Source organism: Vidua chalybeata, chromosome 2 (assembly GCF_026979565.1).
Source record: "Vidua chalybeata isolate OUT-0048 chromosome 2, bVidCha1 merged haplotype, whole genome shotgun sequence".
NCBI classification, from domain to species: Eukaryota; Metazoa; Chordata; class Aves; order Passeriformes; family Viduidae; genus Vidua; species Vidua chalybeata.
The window spans coordinates 14,187,576-14,204,368 of record NC_071531.1 but is presented as its reverse complement, the minus strand read 5'-3'; the positions used below and the strand labels follow the sequence as shown (position 1 = coordinate 14,204,368).

The 16,793-nt window shown below is 38.1% G+C and overlaps 1 protein-coding gene across 3 annotated transcripts in view; it reads left to right on the top strand.

Moving 5' to 3' along the window:
* Positions 1 to 16,793, top strand: part of PHEX (phosphate regulating endopeptidase X-linked) — a 109,413-nt gene that overhangs the window by 12,694 nt on the left and 79,926 nt on the right. For 2 of the 3 annotated variants that reach the window (XM_053936712.1, XM_053936711.1), the window contains exons 2-3: positions 6,837 to 6,905; positions 8,039 to 8,200. In XM_053936712.1, the coding sequence (XP_053792687.1) occupies positions 6,837 to 6,905; positions 8,039 to 8,200 (231 nt within the window). Of the gene's footprint in view, positions 1 to 2,326; positions 2,684 to 6,836; positions 6,906 to 8,038; positions 8,201 to 16,793 lie in introns of those variants that run through there. The other variant, XM_053936714.1, reaches the window with a different exon arrangement.

Below are 16,793 nucleotides of genomic sequence, written 5' to 3'. Positions count from 1 at the left end.
TCTGACTCGATGTTGTCCTAGAAAGAGACAAATTGTGACGATGCAGAGTGATGCAGAGTCCCTAGGCAGTGCAAAGGAGAGCTGCTTTATTGCAAAAACCAGGCCTTTCTAAGCAGTTAACTGGTAATCAGTTTACTACTGGTAATCAGTTTATTACTGGTAATCAGTTTATTTAGTTTTAAGGCGCAGCAAGCCCAAGTCAACCAACCACCACACAGCACGGTGTGGACATGCGGCAGTCACGCAGCGCAGCTCTCATGTATCCCACGTTTCTCTACCCCTATTCCAGCTGAGTCACTCTCCCATAATTCCCTTCTACTTAACCTAAGTAGCAGACCTGAGCCATCATTTTACAAGGGTAACAAGGCCCTTATTTTATAAGACTTTGCCTTATTTTATAAGACTTTATGATTGTGCAATAATCGATGTAAGCAAAATCCTGCTAGTAAAACAGTGATATAGAGCATGATGTTCAGTACGTACAAGTACTTCTCAAGGGGGAAGAAGCTGAAATTTAGAAATTATGGGGGGATTAAGTAAGCATATGACGATTCAGTGTTGGTTGTGGGGACATAAAGCTGACAGAATGAATAGGTCTAACAGCTCAGCATTTCTAGTATTGGGGTGAAAAACCATCAGGTAACCAACAGCAAATACTTGTCAAAGGGTCCTTCTGAGGTTTACTCAGTGTTCGGATACAATGGATTAAGTGTTGAGATCACACGGTGTCCATGCATTTTTTGTCAATTCCCTGCCCTTTTGGCAGCCCCGCTGAGATCACAGTGATTTCTGATATGAGGACTCAGTTGCACCAACGTCACACAAATACCTTCCCAAACCTGTGCTGGTAACAGTCTTGTGCTGAGTCTTTCTTATAACCGGGTATCTGCTCACACCCATGGAGTCATTCACAGGAGTGGGAATTTTTATAGTGGGAGGCATGTGGTCCTCCTTGTTCTGCAGCATCATTTCCCTCTCCTGCTTCAGCTGATGGGTGTCAAAATCATGGGTTATATGTGGGACAATAGGCAGGTGAAAAGGAGCAAATGTTTTTTTTTCCTGTTCCGCACCAAGCAGAGATGGGAATGCCCTCTTGGAACTTCCTGGTGAAGAGGGACAGGAATAAGAACTGAGGGCATTTTGTTCGCAGGACCCCAGTGAGGCAGTAGAGGGGGATGAGAAGTGAGGATTTCAAGACCTTCAAGCTCTAAGTCTTCTTCTAGATAGAGTGGGCTTTCCCTTTATGTCCATGTGACATCCAGGACAACTTGTTTGCAGGTGCTCACATGGAAAAAGGTTTCACTCTCCAAGCTGATAATTGCCATCACACACATTTTGTGACACATGCATGTCATTATTCTCTCTCTGCTTGTGCAACTTTTTATCAGGATGGTTGGGGGCTGAAATAAGGACTTTTAAGTCCTTATGAAAGTAAGTAACTCAGTAACATAAAGTGTTGTTGAGAGCATGGGCATGGTGTTGCCTCTCCCTGCATCCTTATGTTTTGTATGGGAGTCCAGCTCTCAAGACAGCGAGAGCTCCTCAGAGGGCTGATTGTGACACACAGTTCAGAGAATTTGCCCTGAAATGGCTATTTTTTTAGTTGGTGAATGGAGAATGTTTGCTTCATGGAGAGAGGACTATCAAGTCTACTCCACTGAGAAATCTGTATAAATAAGATTTTTTTTTTTTTTTAATCCCTCACCATCTTAAAGTACCGAATAGATACTTCTCCACTAAGCTTATAGTAGTACTTGACTTGGAAGCATAGAATCATCTCTTAAAATGTGTTGTGTACCAGCAAGGACTGAAATATCTTGCCTAGAAAAAAACAGATCTAGGTTTAGAGCAGGACTTTTCTGTAGGTTGGCTGATTATTGCTTTGTGCTGCTTGACTGTGATTTTTGGCACACAGTGTCACATACCAAATTCCCGAAATAAAATGCTACATGATATTCTAAGAATTCTTAGGAAGCTTTAAAAAGGGATTTGTCTGCTGAGTGGGTACCTCTTCTGAAGCTAAATGATGCAGTAGCAATGGTTTAAAAGGAGAAAACTTTAGTCAGCAGATAATTAGTCTTTTTAAATAAGTGCAAGGAGAAAAAAAATAAAACTTTCCATCAGACTTGTGTTTGTAGAAGTTGTCAGCAATCCTGCTTTGATTGGAGAGGGTGTGCAGCTCTTTGAATAGTTAAAACATCTGTTCAGCGACGTTGTGAAATGCTCGTGTTTGGAACCCCTGATAAGGGGAACTGCTGAGCGCTTGGCTCTTAGAGGCTCTACAGGCAGCAAGGGCTGCACAAACTGTGGCCACTGCTTGCCTTTCCTCCTCCTGGGCAGAGCAAAACGTAGCAGACAGCTATTATTTTACATGTGATTTTGCTTTGAGAAGGAGAGAGCAGGAAGTGCCTAGGAAATGGCTCATGACAGAAACCCGGAGTTTTAAATAGGAGAGAAGAGGAGGAGTAGGAGAGCTCATGGGCACAGTTTGTGAACAGTTGAAACACTGATACAACAGCAGCCGGGGAAAACCAGACTTCTGAGAGAGCAAGCACCTCCCAGGCTATCCTGATGGAAGGAGAGACAGTCCCCGAGGCCAGGGGGGCAGCCAGCAAAGCCACTCGGATCGCCCTTGGTGTCTTTGTGAGTGGCACTGTTGTGCTTGGCACTGCTCTTTTCTTGGGTAAGTGAAAGCATTGACACTAACCTGAGCACAGCCTCCCGAGCCTGCCTGCTGGGTGCTGCTGTTTGTGTCTCATGACGTCTTTTGGTGAAAATCTAAGTCTCTTTTTCTTTCCTCCCTTTTTATATTTATCCTGAAAGTGATATGTGTCAGTAAAGGAGTTCTTCTTGTGGGAATGCTAGAGCTGGGAGATGCAATGGGAACTCATGTAACGTTTTGAATGCTGAATTTAAATTTGGATACTCAGTTGAATGTGTTCTGACCAGACTTGGGTTCTTTCACAGGACAGAGAGAAGAAGGTGAGATTATGCTGATTATGGATTCAGTGGTTGTGACTGATGTGGAGTAATATTCTCTGTTTCCTGAAAATGAATCTGTGTACTGCACATATTTTATGGAATCTTTTTGGTTTTTCCTTCATTTGGTTTTCATTTAGGGCTTGACTAAAACCCCTGTAGAAATCTTCAATAGTGCATATGTGTGCACATTTTTGCGATCTTTCTGTTCTTCTACGATGAATTGCAAAGTTGCCTTTACAAAAGTCATAAAGAGTGCATCTAGGATGAAATTGAAATATTTTTGTTAGATATATAAGCTGTAACTAGATGCAACAGAGAAGGAAATAGTTTTTCCTCTCCCAGATTTGGAATTACCTGTAGATTGGTTTTGTTAGCATAACACTTGAAAGCATATGTCTACACTTTGGAAATTATGAGTAGAAGTATAAATATACCCAGAAACTCCAACCAAAGAGGAAGCTTTGTTGTATTCTGTAAGAACTTTGCAGAGTTGGATCCTCTTTTGGAACAATTCTGCCCAATTTTTTGTTTATTTAGACCAACACAGATTTCCCTAGATTGGTGGATACCTTGCCTCCAAGCGTATCTTTTGCTTTCCTCCAATCATTTATGATCTTGTGACCTTGTTTCAAAGGTCTGTTTATAGTCACAAAACAATGTCAGGTTTTCTATAGAATATTTAAAGCACCAGGCTCACTCTTGATTAGAGCTTTTCTGCTCTGGAGCAATTTCTGTAATATTTGCAGGAAAATAACTTCTGTGTTAGTGATCCCATTCAAGTCAACTTTTTATAACCATGAGTGAGTTTGAATCTTCAAATTTCTAGATAAAAGAAAAAGTTTTTCACTTGCAGTATAAACACCAGGGAGTAATAATGGAGAGACCTTATTTCTTTTTGCCTGCTCTAAATTTGTTTGTTTATTGCTTAGAGCAATAAAAGCAATTGACATTTACCACCGCAGTTCTCAGAGATAGAACTGCTTTATCCATAGGCCAGGTGTGAAAATTCAAGCAAATATATTAATTCTTGCAGACAGTTTTCCAAGTGTGCCTGTGGCATGTTCTGTAGGCAGGGACTCAATATCAAAATTTTCATTGGCATAACTGCTAAGAAAATAAAAATGCTGGCCTTGGGTCAACCAAAATGCTTTTAGGATTTCTTTGGAAATGGTCTGAAATTTTTAACCTAAAGAACCAAGGAAAAAAAGTTAAATTGTTTTGGTTTAACATTTTTTTAATTAGATGTTTCCATGCTTCATTGTGACATGGTTTTGTTTGTAAGTTTGAGCTTTTTTTTTTTTAGTTTTATTTAACTGTAGAAATGGACATAATTTTTTTCTGTCCATATGAAACCTTTCAGGCACCTCAAGATATTATTTTTTCCTCAATTTTCATTTAGTCTGCAAAAATTTTTGTTTCTGGTACACCTGAAATCAATTTTCCAGCCTGAGGAGTGAAATGTAGCTTTCTCCTGGCTTTTTCTTCTCATAGGTCCTACAAGTCTAAAGAGGATGTGGGAGAATCAAATATTGTTATTTACTGTTCCTTGCTCGTGCTGGCTGTGCCCTCACTGTGACTTCAGCAGGAAGCATTGCTGGGGTCCTGCCTGTGACACTCTGGTAGGAGTGGGGGCTGTGACAGGACAGGAGCCACCTCCTCCTTGGAGGAAGCAGATTGCTCTCCAGTGCCCTTGGGTGAGAAGTCAAGCAGCTTTGAATCTCAATTTGAGAGCCTCTTCTCTGGACTTGGTAGTCCTTTAGGCTTCTCACATCACAGGAACATTCACATTATTTGCATCTGTACATTTGTATGCCTTTTCCCTTATAGATTTTTTTTTTTAAGTTGTGGTGTGTATTTGCTTAAGAATCTGGAAACAGGCTTATCAAGGAGGAAGCTAGGATGCTGAGGGTTATAACCATGACTCTAAGTAATAATGTCGTGATTAGTTACCGTAACAGTAAAAAGGCAAGAGAACAAAACTGTGCAAAGTTTTTTCTGTCAAAATTAGCTGTTAATTAAAATGGAAATGTTACTGCCAAAAATTTATTCTAATGATAAAATTGTATATATATAAAATATAATAATTAAAATGATAAAATGTTTTCCAGTTTTAATGGTATTTTGTGTTTGTTTATAAGCATCAAAAGCACAAGGGTTGCTTCAGATTAAGCATGAAATGATGTCTGGCCTTTTCCTTCCTTTCTCTGATTTGTTAAGAAAAAAAAAGTCTAGCAAACATTCAAGACCTGGATAGATTCTAAAGGGCTAAATTATAATCAGGGAAAAAGGTGAGCTGGGAAGAGTACAGCACTTAATTAAAAGAGTCATTATCCATTATTTGTAGTTCATCTTTGTAGTAGCTCAAAATCATATTCTGGACATCTCCACTTCTCTATTTTCTCCTGTTCTTCAATACTCCAATTACAACCTTTGTACATATCAAAATCTTGTGTATTTCTTGGCTAATTTACAAAGGTGTTTGAGGTGTTGTGTTTCACTAAACCAATGCAAGCTTTGGAAAAGCTGTCCAGACATAGTTTTACATTCCCATTTTTTGAGAAACTTGGATTGAAATCCAGTTATTTCTGTCATTAATTGCCATTAAAACTGTGAGACTGGAAGAGAAGAAACACCTTTATATTCAACTCTAGCTTTAGGACATTTTGTAAAAAAATTTCCTGGCCTGAAATGATATTTCACATTTTTCTATCACTTTGAAACAACATATAACTACAGCAGAAATTGCTTTAGAACTATCAGCACTGTTAATGCTATGGTACCATAATATATTCCATTGTTGGATTTTTTCATTCAGTGTTATTTGCTTTTTTTATTTTTGCCATGGACTATTATTAAGATAATGGATATAATGAGACATTTCTTTATGCCTACTGAGCACATCTAATGAGAACTATTTCACCTATCCCTTGGGATTCTCCCTTCCTAATCCCAAGTATCAATTATCTGCATATTTGCTGCCTGAGAGCAGTGTCTGAAATTAGCAATTCCTGTGCTTAAATTTCAGTGGCAGTTGTAATACATGTTTTTAAAAGATGAGCAAAATTAACTGACAATTTCATAGTTCTTCTCAGCAAGGCTTTTGGAAGCAAATGCAATTACAATACTTTTGGGAGACAATTCAGACAGAAACTGGGTTGTGCCTTATAAAGCACAGCTATCCTTGTGCCCATTGCAATCTGCTTTGTTCCAGGCTGGAATAAGGAGACCCTGGGAGGGTCCTGTTGATGCTGGGCAGTGCAGTTCGGTGCTGCTGCAGGGCAGTGTGGGCCCTACAGCTCAGGGGAGCTGTGGAAACCCTGCAGAAGGTGGGGAGACTGCTCCCTGTTGCATTTCCTACTATGGAAGGTGCAACCTGGTCCTGTGCAAAGTCCCTGCCCAGGGGAGAGCATTGGAATCAGAGGATCTTTAAGGTCCCTTCTAACCCATTCTATCCTCCTGTGTTTCCAAGCGCTGAAGGATGACAACAATGCTGAATTGTTTGTATCGTGTGGTGCTCACTGTCAGTGAGTAGGGCTGAAGTGATGCTACTCCAGGCAATGTGCAGAGACAGCCCCTGCTCTGTGCTGCCTGTGAGCAAAGAGGGAGAAGGAGAAAGCGGGACTAGGAGGGGGAAGTTATTTGTACCAGCTGCAGTATTTACATAATATACATTCTAAATATTTACATAATATACATTCAAAGTGCTCTAAGTCTAATGCTCTAAGTGCTTTCTAAGTCAGAGAAGCACTGGGACCAGAGGCTGCACTGATATTGGAAAGATCGAGTACACAACATTTGGCTGCAGCTGTCAAAATTCATTGCAAATGATCTCATTATGGTTTTCCATTTTGCAGTTAGCCAAGGTCTTATAAAGTTTCATCCAAAGCAACAGTACTGTTTGACTGCAGAATGCATTGAAGCTGGTAAGCAGCAATTTTATCTTCTCAATTATATCATGCTTATAGTATGTTAATGTGATATTTATACCATTTATTTTTTCCCATTATACATTTTACTCAGAAAGCTTAATTAATGAGGGAGAAAGAATGACAACACCAAACTTTTTAAAAAATCACTGTTCAAGTTGTTTCTGTTTTGTTTATTTTATACAATTAAAATTTGTGTTCTAATTTGGTCTAATACTAGTCTAACTAGGTTGACTCAAAGTTTCCCATAGGGATTATTTTTTCTTTTTCTTTTTTTTAATAGGAAAAAAATATGTTGAGTAACTAGACCTTCAGGTGTATTTTGTTGCTTCATTTCCAGTTATCAGAAAACTAGCAAGTGTATTGTTGAGCACAGGGATGCTTTTGTACCAGATCTGGCACATGCTTTATATGGTTTTATATTAAAATAGGGTGAAACACTGGCACAAGTCACTCAGAAAAGTTGTGGATGCCCCATTCTGGACGTGTTCAAGGTCAGGTTGGATGGGACTCTGAGCAACTTGGTCTAGTTGACAATGTCCCTGCTTATTGCAGAAGGTTGGACTAGGTGACCTTTAAGAGTTCCTTCCAAGCCAAACTATTCTATGATTTTATGATTAGGTACTGAAAAGCTAATGAGCCTTGGGCCCGTCAGACTGATCTCTCTCTTACCACCTCTCTTTCACTGACAATAGCAACTGGTAAGGAATCGGTCACAAAATGGAGCTGAAAATACAATAATCTTTTTCAGTGTATGGTAGATCAGAATTTCATTTGTTTTCTTGTGCAGTATTCAACTAGAGGTAAACATAGTTCACCGCATAGTTACTGAAATGCTAATCACAATCTACTTAATATGTACCACTACTAAATTCCTCAGGCAATTAATTCTAACATGGCAACAATGGAGAGCCTGTCTTCAGGCGTCTGGCTCCAGCAGCTCATGTTCATGTAGTGCTAAGTTCAGTCATTGTTGCAGTATGGCACTTAAGAAGATTCATTGCAGATATTTTGTCTTTTTTGTTTGTTTGTTTGTTTCTCATTAATCATCATTTCTGGACTGTAGCCTTGTGTAATTCTCTATTTAGGAAAAAGTGTTCCGCAAAATCTATGTATTGTCTTTTTTACAGCTGCTGGCATCCTGAGCAAGATAAATCAATCTGTAGATCCATGTGAGAACTTCTATCGATTTGCATGCGATGGCTGGATATATAATAACCCTATTCCTGAAGATATGTCCAACTATGGTGTTTATCCCTGGCTGCGACACAATGTGGACCTCAAACTAAAGGGTAAATAGATAATTTCTAGAAGTATTTGGTTGGCTTGTCACTGTAGCCTGTTAATTGGCTGGGTTTGAGATGACCAGAAAATCTCCACAGTTCTCATCACTGGATAACATCCAGTGATGACTTGATAACATCCAGCCTGACTTGATGTTTTCTTTTAAGTATATTTTTCTCTTTTTAATTGAAAATCATGTTGAGAGATAAGGAATTTAACATAAACAGAATTTGGGACAAAGAATAGGACTGCTGGGAATTCTGGAAATTCTACCAGTTAAAAATGGAGGGATGAAATTATACTGATTCTAGCAAAAGGAAAAGACAAGGGGATTTAACTCTTTCCCCCTTGCAGTAGATGGTTAGATCAGAGTGCAGGAGCTCAGCAAAAGCATGTAAGATTGTTCCAAAATCAATCATCAGTCTAGGGCACCAAGCTGTCTCTAACAGTGGCCAACAGCAGGAAAGAATATAATAAGGCCAAACCAGAATGATATTTTCCAGTACACTCACCTAGCCCTTGGCAGAGGCAATTCTCAGGCTTCCAGAGATGGAGGTTGTTTGGGTATTGGGTTTCCTTCCCACTGCCATTCAGGCTGCCACTGAAGTACCTGAGCTATCATCAGTGAAACAGAAAGTTGCTTAAGAATGTGTTTCTGGAGGAAAAAATAGCCCCAGGGTGGAAATGTGTAGGAAGAAAGGTATTTTAGTCTGCATGTGACTTTGGGCTATACTCTGCAGTGGCTGCCTTGCCAGGAAGCCCTGCAGACCAACTGGGGAGAAAGGGTGATGATTATTGTTAGGTAGGAAAATCTTGCCAGATTCTTACAGTTTGGCTAGAAGTGAGTCATTCAAAAAAAGGGAGACATGCAAGATTTAATACTGTTGGTGGTGCTTGAGCTTTGTACTTTGAGTACATAACTGACATAAGAGCCTGGCTTGAGCTCACCACAGAACAGAAGTCAGTTTTAGAATTTAATGTTTAAATACAGCACTTGTTTTTCTTTGGATTTTGTGTAGGCACCAAAGCCCTTCTCCAATTGCTTTCTTCAGTCTTATTGTATCAAATTTTCATATTATTAAGTATTTTAAAAGCTGTATTTGGGTTCAGAATTTTGGTTTTCAGCATGGTACATGATCTCAAGACTTCTGTTTAAAGTCTGCTGAAAATGTCACAAGGAAAGGAAAAAAAATATTGCCAGAGCCTGTTTTAAGTTATGCTTTGCATTCTAATTGTTCTGATGCCAGAATTGGTCTGTATTAGATAACTGCATGTCCTGCATGAACCATAACCACAAAGAGGCCAGTCTTAATTGAATATAGAGTAGCAAGATGTCACTGTCATCCTTAATTTCCTCTTTTTACAGGTCCTAATCAAGGACATCATGCTAAGCCGGATTTTTATTTGATTTCTTTCTGCAGTTCCTTTAGGAGTTGCTAATACATAGCTAGAAAATAATGCAAGACAAAGAAAGAAACATCCAAGTGGGAAGTATTTGCTTAATGAAAATTCCATATCAGATAAAGGGAGTTTACACAAATTTATTTAATAAGAGGCCCTTGGCAGAGACAGGGACAAAAAGATGTGAAATGCTGGTTGGTGTACAGGAGTGTTTTTAAAATAACATTTCTCATCTCCTCCTTAACTTTTTACTTCATGAACTTTCCAAAATATAGTCTTTGTAATTAAAAAAAAAGGAAAAAGGAAAGTGTTGGTAGCTGAAATAATAAGCATAATTTCAGCCTCTAGGTATATTTGTGTTATCTCTTGAGTTATTTCAATATATTAGCTCAACACTGAGTTATTAATTTGTGTATGACCACAACCTTGCTAGCAGTTTTAACAAGAGGAAGTACTCCTGCATAGAGAAACAGTTATAGGGCTAAATAGACCTTGGAAGCAAATTCAATCTCTCCTTTCTCAAGAATTCTTAGTAGAACTTTGTACCACATGGTAAATATCCCTGTTTGACATTCAGTAGATTAAAAAATCCTCAGTCTTTAAAGATCTGGTCATTATGCAAGTTCTATGCTCTGAAATACTTATCATATTAAAGAGAACTATTAATCTTAAAATGATAACATGGCTTGGCCAGAAAGACACGTTTTTCATATTTGATTTTCTTTGATGGCATGATATAGATGGAAACATTTATTCAGGCCATATATTAAAAAATTATGTTATGTAAAAGAAACCATTTGGATATTTAATCTGTTTTCTGGTCCCTGAATGTTCCTGAGCCTACTCCTGTTCTGGAGAAAGGGATTCTGGGCAAAGACCTGTTACACAGGTTGCACAAGTGTATATTCAATATTCTGGAAGCTTTTTTTTTTTTTTTTTTTGTTCAGGAGCAATTGCTACAGAAGATCTTGCAGTAGATAATGAGTAGAAAGTGTAAGAATTAATATTGTCTTACCAAAAAAAGGTAGTTGTAGCTGTGTAATGTAATGTACTGAGCCCAGCATTAGGTGTTAGTGGGCTTGAGAACGAAGCATGTTTTTAAAATTTCATTTGGATTTGGTGTTTTGGTTTGTTTGTTGTTTCTTTGTTTGTTGTTTCTTTGTTTGGGTTTTTTTTTTTTTTTTTTTTTTTTTTTTTTTTTTTTTTTTTTTTTTTTAGTGTGTGTGCATTTTAGGGTTTTGTTTAGTTTTCTTTTTTGTGGATTTTTTCCCTGGTGTGTTTTTGGGGGTTTTTGGAGGTTTTTTGAGACAAGAGCAAACACCTTTGCAGGTGTCAGCTTCAAAAAAGGATAGAACATTTCCTGTATCAGTGAAGGTTTTGGTGCCTTAATAGGGAATTTCAAAGAGAGGTCAATAGAAAATAGCTAAGAACTACTGGGTGGTAGATTTTTTTTGTCTGCATATCTCTGGTTTATTAAAGGATCAGGATTAGAAACATTAATTTTGGAGTTTTTCTAGCTGTGCAAAATGTGATAGTTAAAATACTTTTTTTTAAGATTTGGGGTTATAATGGGGTAGGAATATGTATATATATTATGCTCCCATGGGTTTCTCTAGATGCCTTAAGATGCATTCAAGCTCAAATCATATCATCATTTCCCCTTTAATTTCTTTTCCATATGTTGCTTGAGGGTCACTTGGGTTTATTTTTCTGCGCTCAGAGGAATCCACAAACCACATGTGTAACTCACTTTGATCTCCTGACTATACAAGATAAATAAAGTTTGAGCCTGGAGAAATGGTGGTAGGTCTTTCCTTGGATGAGACCTTCAGCAGGATTTCAGGCGTCGTGGTGGAATGTAAAGGAGATAATTGTAGAGATCCAAAAATACCTCAAAAGCAGAGGCCTGTGGTTTGGGTTATGACCCAAACCTAGGTAAGGGACATGTAATATTTAGATTAAAATTTCTTATAGAACTGTTCCTTGTAGAACTTTCCTGGAGAGGACTGAGGTACCACTACTTCCCCTTAACCATTCCTGGCTGGACCAGATTGTCCCTGACCTGAAGCCAGCCTTTCCTTCTCAGCTACACCACAGGCATGTTAAAAAGTACCTCACTAAAGAGCAAACACTCCCAGTGCCCAACAGGCCTCTGATGGGGAAGTCCTTGGAGTCCTTCAAAATGGAAAGAATTGTTTGGCTGTGGCCTGTGTTGTGTGAACAGAAGCGATCTCAAACTGCAACAGCTTCAGCCTCATGTCAGGTCAAGACAGCAGTAACTCTAGGAGTTATTAAATGTTTTTTCACTTACCATAATATTTCCTGCAAAGCTATTTGTATTCCTGATGAATTTTTCTGTTTTGATTTGATGACCTCCATTAAGGTTTTAGGAGTGCTTTTGTCTTGTCACTGAAAAGCAACTGGCTTTTTGTGAACAGCTCAGAGCTGGAGGTCTGAGGCACATAATTCAGTGCTTATTACCTGTGGTGAATGTTGGTGGTGAGCCCAGAAGCTGCTTTTCCTTTCTCTGAAGTACAATGGTATACAGCTGGCTTTTTTTTTTTTTTCTTTCTGTGAGTGACCATGCAGGAAGCAATAAATTAAAATAAAAACAACAAAACAAAACTCCATGAACATTCCTAAATCTCAGCACTGCAAAGGAACTGATTTAAATTACGTGAATCATTTGTGAACATGTCTTCCAGACCTTTTAAATTTAATTTATTACTGTGAAAACCGGTTCACAAATTAAGTCTCCGTACTGTTCCTGGTCCAGTGAGACACCTACTTCAGGCTGATTTGCTGTGCTAAGCTTTGTAGTGTGGCTGTTTTCTGAATGTCAGTCAGTTTAAAATGAGGAATTTCCAATGTGGTAAACAGAAAGAAATGGAGGCCTTTTAGTAGGATATAGTGTGTGGGTTTCTGAAGAACACGAGACAGACAGCAAACAAAATATCTTGGCAGCATAGGCAACTTTTCCCAAGATAATCTGCAATGATTTCCTTTGGAAGAGAAATTGTTTATAAGTAAAACCGGTAAGTAAAAACATCTCTTTGGAAATTGATGCTGTTTGACTATAGGATATCCTTTCAGACTGATCCCAGGAGTTGGTGTTGAGCAGTTGTTGCTGTTGAGTGGTTGCTGTCCTGCACAGAGGACCCTGTGCCACAGGGCTCTTTTAGGGCTGGGTTTTATCTCCCACCATTCAACTGGTGCTCAGCTGGAACCACTGGGATAGTTTGGATGTATCCCATGAAATCTGTAATGCAGCTGCTGACACTCATCCCCAGGTTTCCATATTAGCTGACCTGTCTCTTGTGATTTGTTTCCTTCAAAGTTATTCGAGCTTTTTGAGAGCTGTCCCAAGTATGAGGAAGAATACCAGCAGCAATTAAAATAAAAGAGGATATTTATGGTTTTGCCTCCAATATATTGCTGGCTAACTGCTCTTGAATAAGAAGAAGGCAGAAAAAATCAATAGCACTTCATGCTGTTTTGCTTGGTCTTTTTTGCAATGAATAGATCTCTCTCTCTTCAATGGTACTAACACTTTTTCAGTGATCCAGATCTTTCCTATAGTGGCTTATTTATCTGAATGTAAGAAAAATGTAAATGGCACAAGTCAGGTAAATCTCTCCAGGCAAGAAGTTAGTAGCTTTTTGGTAAAATGAAATACCTAAATCAAAAGCGGAGAAGCCAGGACTTTTTCCAGGCTTTGTGGCTGCTCAGAATGAAAATTGTGTTTGTAATGGGTGATTTTGGGAAACCACGAGTACAGAGAGGAGACAATTTTGGTTCCTAAATGAGGTTTAAAGGCAGCACAGTAACTGAGCCACAGGATTCCCACAGCATCTGCCTGGTGTGGAGACTAGAATGGCATCCTCCTCTGAGCCCTTAGCTAGAGCCAGAGCAGGGCATCCTGCTTACTCCTGTCCACATGTGGCACATATTTCCCTTCAGTTTACAATGAACCTGGGGTTTGTATGATATGTGTCATTCATACTTGCAGGTACTGAATTTCAAAATTTTTGATGGCTGTGTTTGGGTGGGTAATTTTACAGAATCAGGATTGATGCCTTGGAAGGCACAGCAATCCATGACATATGATTCCCCTTTTGACAAAAAAAAAAATCCACAAGTATATGTTGAAAGTATTATTGTAATGAAGTAAATGTAATGCTGCCATTTAGTATGGAGCTTCACCTATATTGTAGCAATTGAGAAATTTGCAATCTTCTGGTGTAAATGTGGTTTAAAATCTTTTGCCTAACATTATAATGACATGTGTTATCCCCTAAAGCATAATACTAGGAGGCCAGAAGGGCAGGGCAGGGAAGAGGGAAATTCTGCTCAAAAGAGTAAGATGTATTATTGAAATTTAATTTATGAACAGAGGCTCTCACCTCCTTATAAAACAATTTTTGGTTTGGTCACAGTTTGTGTGCAGTTATGTTGACTTTTGGAGGAACTCACATGATGGGCTTATCTTTTGATATACAAACTCAGAGGATTTACAAAATGCTGAAACTGTAAACAAACAACATTTCCGTTTGGGAAATGTGCTGTGTATTAGGGCACTCAGCAGCATTAGGAAGCATTTATGTAAGCACAGATGTGTGAATGCTATTTCCATGAGCAACTTCCATATTGCTAAAATGGATATTCAAGGAAAGAATTGAGGAATTTCTTTTCAAGGGGCGAGGGGCAACCCTAGAATGTCAGTATATTAGTTGGATTTGTCTAAATAGAGGATCCTTTAATGAAATTCGTATTTGGGAATATTTTTTTGTTCTACTTGGTTTATGTTCCTTGGGAACTAGAACCTATATGAATTGATTAATTACAAGATTGTAATGAATTCCTGTGGGAATACATATTCATATTAATTACATCCTCGTGAGTGCAAAATTAATTCATAATGATTTAAATGTTCCATTGGAATATCAGAAAAATTAATAATGAGGGGCTGTTTTTTTCAAGAGTCACTGCTTCATCCATGATGAGATGAATGTTGCCATCAAGAAATTGGCTGATGGACATTAATTGTATCAAATAAAAAAGATAGTTTCCTGAATTGATAACAGGTGTCTTGACCATTATTAAATACCTTTAAGAAAAACCAACAAAACCCCACAACAAACAAAAATCCCCAACCAATCCCCTAAAAAACAAAACAATGAAAAAAAGAGCAAACAAACTAAATTCCTCCCCACCAACCAACCACCAACTCATCCTCCCCCCTCAGCTCACAAAATAAAACAAGGGCAGGAGGGCGACACAGTTTATCAAAGCAAGGCAGACCTAGATTAAAGCATCAACTCCACAAGGGCCATTCTGAGGAATGAACTCATGGAGCTGCAGAATACACTGGTAGTTTTATTAAAGAAAAAAACAAAAACAAACTAGTTACTGGTTTGAAAATATGGAAAGTTTTCTATTGAATATCTAAGGCATATGTGAGGCTATGTAAGCCAACACAAAGCCTTCCAAAAGTGACCAATGACCCCATCCATTGACATCCTGGGTGGTTCTGCCTTCCAAAAAAGTGGGAATATACAATACAGCAGGTGTAGGGCAATCCGAGAGGAGGCTCTCTGCATTATTTCATATTCCTGTGTGAATAAGTAGTTTGCCATTATGAAATTTGCTTTGAGTGATTATTTCAATCACTTATGTACTCCAGTAAGATGATTCTGGTGATCTGATTATTAACAATGGGGAACTAAGAGAAGAAAGGTAAGATAGCAGTAGAAGGCTCGTTAAGACTGGTTAAGACATGAAAGTGGAAATAACGTGTGCTTTGGAAAAAATTAAAAACTGAATTATAAGCACCAGAAAGGTGTATTGATTTGCTATATTATTTTACTTTAGACACTCAAAACAAAAAGTTTTAATTAGGCAAGGATAGTTTAAAGCATATGGAGAAAGATTTTTTTGCAAGCCTTTGATGCTAGTTTGTTCTCCCATATATATATTTAGCAAACAGTAGAGAAATATGGACTATAATTAATCAGAAATTCAAAACAGGTATTTAGAAAATGCAATGAAATATATTTTGTACTGCATTTGGCTTGAATGCTTCCCTTCCTGTGTTCTGAAACTGGGAATTTTTGCAGCTACCAATGCACAAAGGAAGAAGATCCTTAATGTCAGTAACAAGTTAGTAATTTTTAAATTTATTTATGGTGGTGAGAAAATTTTTCATTGCTTTTCTGGCTTGTTTATTTGTGAGGGAGTAAAAATTTTATCTTTAGATTGTGTATTTTCATATTTTGGACTCTTGGAAAAAAGTTTTTTTTTGAAAACCAATTATTTGCAATTCAGTTCTAATAAAGTGTCTGGTGGGGAAAAGGACTCCAGACTTCACATGCCAGACTGTGCATAAGATATGTGAACTAGCAAGAAGCTCTGCAGAGCAATTAGCAGAACCAGTAGTTTACAAAAAACCAAATAAATTTAGGTTAGTTCATACTTTAGGGAAACCTCAGAAACCAAATATGCTATCAATTGCTACTATAGGAAAAAAGTGATTTTGCACACTTAAGTTGCCTATCAAGAGACATTCTCAGCAGATCTTGTGTTTTAAAGACATAAAGGAATGTATTGAGGCCTTGAAATTGTGTATTTGAGGTTGGGTTGCACTGGTGTCAGACAAGAACTGTAAGCAGTCATCTGCACCTCCACTGAGATTTGTCTCTGTGGTATTTTCCAGGCAGGCTAGATCTTGCTTTGCTCTTCTTCCAAGGCTTCCAGATGCAAAATAATTTTGAAATGGAAGCTGGGCAGGTGCATTTGTGTGGGAGTTTGACCTATGCTATTAACCTGCTAGGAGGGATAAAGTCGTACTGAAACATTAAATGTTGTGTCCTACAGCAGGTGTCCGTGTCTTTTTCAAAAGAGTGCTCTGAGGGAACAGATTTAACTCTAAGAATAATCTTGGCTTGATGATACTTGTCTTGTTCCCAAGAAATATGTTCAGCTTGAAATATCAATTAAGTCTATCACTCCCATTTAGAACGTACATACATACATACATACATACATATATATAAAATATTCTTCACTCTCCCCTCTAGACCCCATTCCAGCTATAAGTCCCTTTTCCAAACTGATGAGAATAAAAATATATGTATCAGATTTTCTTATTTGACTATTTTGTAACCTGGAATGTTGCAGTCTAATTAAATTGTTATTTTCATG